Below are 6,018 nucleotides of genomic sequence, written 5' to 3' on the forward strand. Positions count from 1 at the left end.
CTTTTTCTAAATTGCAATCCATCCAGGAGGCCAAGTCCCTGCCGGAACAACGAAGCAGAATTATCATTGGTGAGGCTTTCCAGGTTAACTCGTTTACTTTTCTAAAAGGTTTATGTACTTAAATCATCTGTACGTCCCAGGGATTGGTAAAGCTCTCACTTGCTATGAAGGAAAGGGATGTCGCAAAGTCCAGGCTTGATCAAATTCTGCGACAGGATCCTAAAGATCACTGGGCACTTTCTGAGAGAGGTTGGCTCGCTTTCGAAACCAGTTCCTTCAACCAAGCAAAGGCAGACTTGGAGAATGCTGTTTCTGCATGCCAGGAATCTGCTATTTACCACTACCGTTTGGTATGCATAATGTGCTGTATTACCATGACAAAGATGGACGTTTCAGGGACGCGTTTATTGGGAAACCGAAGACATGAAGGAGAAAGCAGCACACGAATTTGTTGAATCTGCAAAACTTGACCCCAGTCGAGCTGATACGTTCATCTACTTGGGCCACTACTACAGAGAGCTTGCAAAAGATCTTCGAAGGGCAGTTCGCTGCTACCAAAAGGCTGTGGCTTTGGACGCCGAAAATGAAGCGACGGGAGTAAGCAATCGCCTGTCCTTTTGTCCATGCTGACGTCATTTATAAGCTTGTTCAGGAAATGCTTTGTGACATCCTTGATCATGGGGGGCAGTTTTCAATGGAAAAGAACATTTGTGAAGAGGCTTCAAAAAAATCACCTCGTGCATTTTGGGCATGGCGGCGTCTTGGATTTATTCAGGTGCGAGCCTCCTTATAGTGCTTCTGGCCATCAGCTCAAACTTCGCGCAGGTAGCGGAACGGAAGTGGTCAGAGGCAATATCGAGCACGCAATATGGTCTTCGCGGATATCCGACTGATTCCCGCCTTTGGGAGGTAAGCCATGTAACCGTCGGTTAAGCTGTGACATCCTTGTGTTTTGTTCAGGCTCTAGCACTGTCTTATAAAAAGCTAGGCATGCTTACTGCCGCGTCGAAGGTTCTCGATTTCTGTTTTATCGTCTGAGCTGACGTTCTATCCTTAGGCTTTTGGTCGTGCATTTGACCTTGACAACAGTAGCCTGTTCGCTGCTCTTGAAATGGGAGCTATCGACCTTGCCTTGTCCGCATTTTCTAAGGTGTTTTGTTCTTCTACGGGTCACGTTTTCTTACAAAGCTACTATTTACAGGCCACCCGAGCGTATCGTGAAGCCTTGCGTATCTCTCCTGGTGAGCTCATTGCTATTCATGGCCTCGTATCTTCCTTACTTGGTCAAGCTCGGGAGTGCTTTACTCAGGGTGCGTTTTGGTGGTGTGCTACAATCTTGAAGGTAAGCTGTTTTCTCTAGTAGGCCAAAAGTTTTTTAACTCAAGGCTCTCAGGAGGCAATTGATTTAGCCATTGGAAGCAGGTCGATGTATGGGCATTTGGTTGCCATATGGAAGCACCTTGGCGATGCAAGCGTAAATATTCGCATTGGTAGTGCTTCTATTGTCTTATTTTTCCTGTTGCAGTTGATGTACGCGCAGTCGTTGCCTTTTGAATCAGCAGATCCGCAGAGATCTTGGCAAGAGGCTGTTGACTCGTGGTACAGTGAACGAGTAGATGCTGCGAATAACGCTGTGCATGCGTATCGACGTGCAATCCATTTGCTACCAAGCGAAGGGAGTCTGTATCGTGATCTTGCAACCGCAATGGAGTATACGTTGAATTTAAAGAAACCTTCCAGACCCTCACAAACAAGATGGTAACACCACTTTCTCTATCATTTCTCTGACTCGTATTCTGCCAGGTTCGAAACGGAAATTATTGTCTGCTGTGGTTTGCAACACGATGGATCGAACGCGGATATGTGGGTGTCTCTAGCTCTCGTCACTCAACACAAAGGACTCCGGCAGCATGCTCTTATTCAGGCTCTCCGACTTGATGCAAACCATGCAATTGCATGGGCTTATCTAGGCCAAGTACGTGTTCTGTCCCCTCGAAGCTGTGTGTATTTATCTTTGCCTTTGCAGCTCTATTTGAGTTTGGGTGAGCAAGTCCTGGCGCAACAATCATTCGATAGAGCTCGAAGTGCAGATCCAACTTTATCATTGCCATGGGCCGGAATGGCACTCATCCATTATAATTTAAGCCAGAGGTTTTTCTTTTTAATTCTTTTCTCAAGTTATCTTCTTACTTACTCACGCATTTCATCCTTTTGTAGAACTACCTCGAAGGATCAGGCTTTAGAAGCGTTCGCAAGCTGTTCCTGTGCTGTGCAACTCTCATGTGTAAGCATGAACTTGTTCCTTCGTCTCTTTTTGTATCTCATAAATTCATGTCAGGCACCTAACGTACATCTCGGGGTTGGCCAACTAGCGGCGCAGACGCAGAATCTTGGCCTACCTCAGGTCAGTGTTTTTATCCTCTGTAGAGTCAATTCGTAATGTTGTGGTTGTTCCAGGTGAATTTGGCTCTGCAACATGCATCTCAAAGACAGCCATTACAAGCAGCAGCACATAATCTGCGAGGGCTGTCATGTGAGTCCAGAAAGGATTACATGCCAGCTGTTGTAGCGTATAGGAATTCCCGTTCTGCAGCTACAAAAGCATTACTATCTAGTGAGCTTCAGACTCTTATTACGGCGAATCTTGCTCGAACTTTATGCAAGGTCAGAAGCTTTTCCTTCCTCTTTCTATACTGATTGTTGTCAGGGGGTCCAGGCTGGAAATGCAGAGGATGCAGTTCTGGAGTATAACAAGCTTCGTGATTCCAGTAAGAAAGCCTTACATATTTGTTCGAGCTTGCAAGATTTGTTGTTTGTTGTGTAGGTTCGTTACATGACTTGGATGATATCCGAAGCTATGCTGTCGCATTAAGGGACTCGGGTCAAGGAGTTCAGGCGGAGGTACTCATAAAGAAGGCACTAACCACAAGAACACCACATGACAGCAGAGCACAGTTCGCTGCTATGCTCGTGCTTCTCTCCAAATTAACATACTTCAACCAAGGACCTGTGCCTGGATTTGACGTTCTATGGAGTGCTCCTGACATACTCTTTTCGGACGAAGAACTTTGCTTGACGGCTCTTTCGCTAGCACTCTCTACCTGTAGAACAGATCGGATTTCTGCAGCCATTAGTCGATGCCGTTATCTATTCACTTCAAAGTACGCAGCAGATGCGTACGTGCTAATTGCATCAATGAACCAGGTGAGCTTTTCGTTCTATCATTCTAATGTGCGAAGCTGTTGATTTGCTATCAGGCTGAGGTAATTCCGGACATGAAAAGAGCACTGCATTGTTACCCCACGAGTGGCAGCTTGAGGTAGAAATTTCCATTTCCTCCTAAAATGATGCCGCTTATAATAACATCTCTTCCTTTGCAGAGCAAAGCTGGGAGAGATTATTCTTTCTCATGGTTCTCATGATCATGGTTCAACTTCAAACCTGGTGGAACGATTGTGCAGCATGAGCTCTCTGATTTCAGATGACAGGCTGACGCAGAAGTTGAGTTCGTTGGTTCTTGTTGATGCTACGGTTGCGTGCGGTCAATATGGCACGGAAATACTCCTTCAGCTGCAGAGGTGAAGGTTTTATCCCGTCGTTTCACATTTGACACTTGCTGTCTTTGCAGGGTGGTTCACCGCGAGCCCTGGAACATGAAGGCACGATATTGCTTGATACTGGTTTTGCTTGGTGGTGCGCGAAGACAAGGCTTTCCTCGTCATCTCTGCCATACTATACTACGAATATCGACAACTACTCTGTACCATCTCCCTTCTTCCTCTGATCGTCAGGCTGCCTACATGCGAATGCAGATAGAGCTTTGTGTGTCGGAGAGTGAGCTGAGGCTCGGCAACTACACTTGCGCTCTTGACCGAGCCGTGGCATCTCTCAACGCCATCAAGGGGTTCTCAGATCTCAATGCGGCTCCTGCGTACCTCCAGCTCGCTCGCTGCTATCGTCTACTCAACGACTTGTCTCATTTCGTAAAAGGAGCAGTGGCAGGGTGGCAGCAGCAAACAGATGTAAAACGAGACAATGCTCTTTGGCACTTGTCATTGCTGGAGTTGCAGCTATGCTGTGGAGTGATCAAAGAGGACGATAGTGTGTTATTCAGGCTCAGGCATTCGCTGCAGCAGTCCAAGCAGGGATGGTTAGCACTTCTTGAAGTGATGCTAGCGCGCCTCTATTATCAAAGGGCTGAGCCAGAGCTATCAGAGGATGCTGCAGCCAATGCATTGCTATGGTGGCCAAACAATCCAGTGCTGTGTCTCTTCCATGGTACGTTAACAGGCACAAGTTTTGATCGATTGAACTGACCCGCGCTACTTTGTAAAGGTGCGGTATCTTTGGAGCTGGCAAAGTCGGGGAAGGGAGCCAGCTATGCATCTAAGGCTGTTTCAAGCCTTGGGAAAGCGGTGCGAGACAAGGGTAGAGAGCTTCCGACGGCATACGCTCTTCTAGCTCAAGCCGAGTCAAGCGGCAGCAAAGATGGATCGAATCGGGCAGGTGTGGTAAAAAAATGGGCCAAGCACCTGCGAGCAGCATTCCTGGCATGGCCTACGACAGGTACTACTACACAAGTGTGTCATTGTTGCTTTCGTTGATTTCGTCGTTTCTTACAGAACATCCAGTACCAGCAGAGATGTTTTTCCTCATGGCTTTACTATCCAAGCAGCAAGTAGGGGGCGAGCAAGGCGAGAGATGCCCCGAGGACGATAGAACTTGGTGGTCATGGCTACAGGCGGCTGTGCATTTGAACCCGACATGTCCAAAGTACTGGACATTATTAAAGCAGATAAAATAGTTCTTTTCTACGAGTGATTTTCCACCCTATGCAGTGTTGTTCTGTACTTCACAGCTACTTCTGGCTTCAATTACCGATCTTAGCATCCTGCTATTTTGGTATGGCTTATGACAGGATTTAAGGCTGAAACGCTTTAAGGTGGTTTAGGGTTGGCTCCAGTGATAGATAATTAGTCATACCTACATTATTTTATTGAAAAATAGTGTGATTTAGCTTAAAATTTATTTTATAGTATATACATACATACATACATATACATATACATACATATATATATATATATATATATATATATATATATATATATATATATATATATATAAACATATTATAATAAAGATAATCTGACTTAAATTATCAAATATTACATCTGTAGCAACAAATATTACCACAAAGATTTAATGCTATATCATTTCAAATAACATAACATCATAGCAAGTTTCATTCTTGTGTCATTAAGCACAACTTTATAATCTCTTGATTGTGACCATCTCTTTTTTGCACATATTTCATTCATTGTATTTAGATTGCAGTAAGCCCTCTGCTTTTATAAATGCTTCTCATTTCTTGCATGGCACACTAATCTATATAGTAATTGTACATAAATTTGTGTAAAGGTGAACATAATTGATTAGAGTGTAAAGGTGAGTACAAAGACTTTCTTTGGGTGTTTAGGGTGTTGAGCATAGTGGTTTTTAACAAGTGGATCATGTTGTAGTTGTGGTTCCATCAATTTCTCATGTTCTTAATCATGTGTGTAGATTTTTAATATTATAATGGTTTATTGTGCTTGGATGTGTTGCAAAGTAATAGTATAGACCTTTCTTCCTTGGCTTGAGTTATATAATTATTTTAGTGATTGTTTTGTGGGGCATTGTAATGCAACATATATATTTACAAATAATAATTTTTCTGGGTAGTAATATATTAATGTTCCTAAAAAATATTATTTTATATTCTAAGTAAAACGTAAAATTAATTAATATCTTACAGTGGGTATTAAACCCGTACAGGCAAAAGGAAATTAATTCATGAGATCTTGGTGCACCATAGACCGATTTTAATCTTTTGAGAAGGGTTTGAATATTAGCATATCTATTGTGATCTGAAAGATGAAATAAAAATATCATTTATATATAATATAGTTTTAACAATAGAAAATTGATTTTTACTTTTTTCTTTATCAGGTATTTTTCTAAATATATTCATATTTC

The 6,018-nt window shown here is 43.1% G+C and overlaps 1 protein-coding gene across 1 annotated transcript in view; it reads left to right on the forward strand.

Moving 5' to 3' along the window:
• LOC9648510 (tetratricopeptide repeat protein SKI3) overlaps positions 1-4,831 on the forward strand; it is a 6,182-nt gene extending 1,351 nt beyond the window's left edge. The window contains exons 6-27 of the mRNA XM_024667928.1: positions 27-83; positions 141-350; positions 397-597; positions 653-775; positions 826-909; positions 961-1,011; positions 1,058-1,150; positions 1,202-1,342; positions 1,394-1,474; positions 1,526-1,758; positions 1,804-1,975; positions 2,027-2,151; positions 2,218-2,284; positions 2,339-2,404; positions 2,458-2,664; positions 2,717-2,768; positions 2,825-3,204; positions 3,258-3,319; positions 3,381-3,578; positions 3,629-4,278; positions 4,336-4,566; positions 4,623-4,831. Of these exons, the coding sequence (XP_024523696.1) occupies positions 27-83; positions 141-350; positions 397-597; positions 653-775; positions 826-909; positions 961-1,011; positions 1,058-1,150; positions 1,202-1,342; positions 1,394-1,474; positions 1,526-1,758; positions 1,804-1,975; positions 2,027-2,151; positions 2,218-2,284; positions 2,339-2,404; positions 2,458-2,664; positions 2,717-2,768; positions 2,825-3,204; positions 3,258-3,319; positions 3,381-3,578; positions 3,629-4,278; positions 4,336-4,566; positions 4,623-4,804 (3,666 nt within the window). The 3' untranslated portion in view covers positions 4,805-4,831. The remainder of the gene's footprint in view (positions 1-26; positions 84-140; positions 351-396; positions 598-652; positions 776-825; positions 910-960; positions 1,012-1,057; positions 1,151-1,201; positions 1,343-1,393; positions 1,475-1,525; positions 1,759-1,803; positions 1,976-2,026; positions 2,152-2,217; positions 2,285-2,338; positions 2,405-2,457; positions 2,665-2,716; positions 2,769-2,824; positions 3,205-3,257; positions 3,320-3,380; positions 3,579-3,628; positions 4,279-4,335; positions 4,567-4,622) is intronic.
• Positions 4,832-6,018: the final 1,187 nt, after the last annotated feature.

The sequence above is a fragment of the Selaginella moellendorffii genome, unplaced genomic scaffold, assembly GCF_000143415.4.
Source record: "Selaginella moellendorffii unplaced genomic scaffold, v1.0 SELMOscaffold_252, whole genome shotgun sequence".
In the NCBI taxonomy this organism is placed as follows: domain Eukaryota; kingdom Viridiplantae; phylum Streptophyta; class Lycopodiopsida; order Selaginellales; family Selaginellaceae; genus Selaginella; species Selaginella moellendorffii.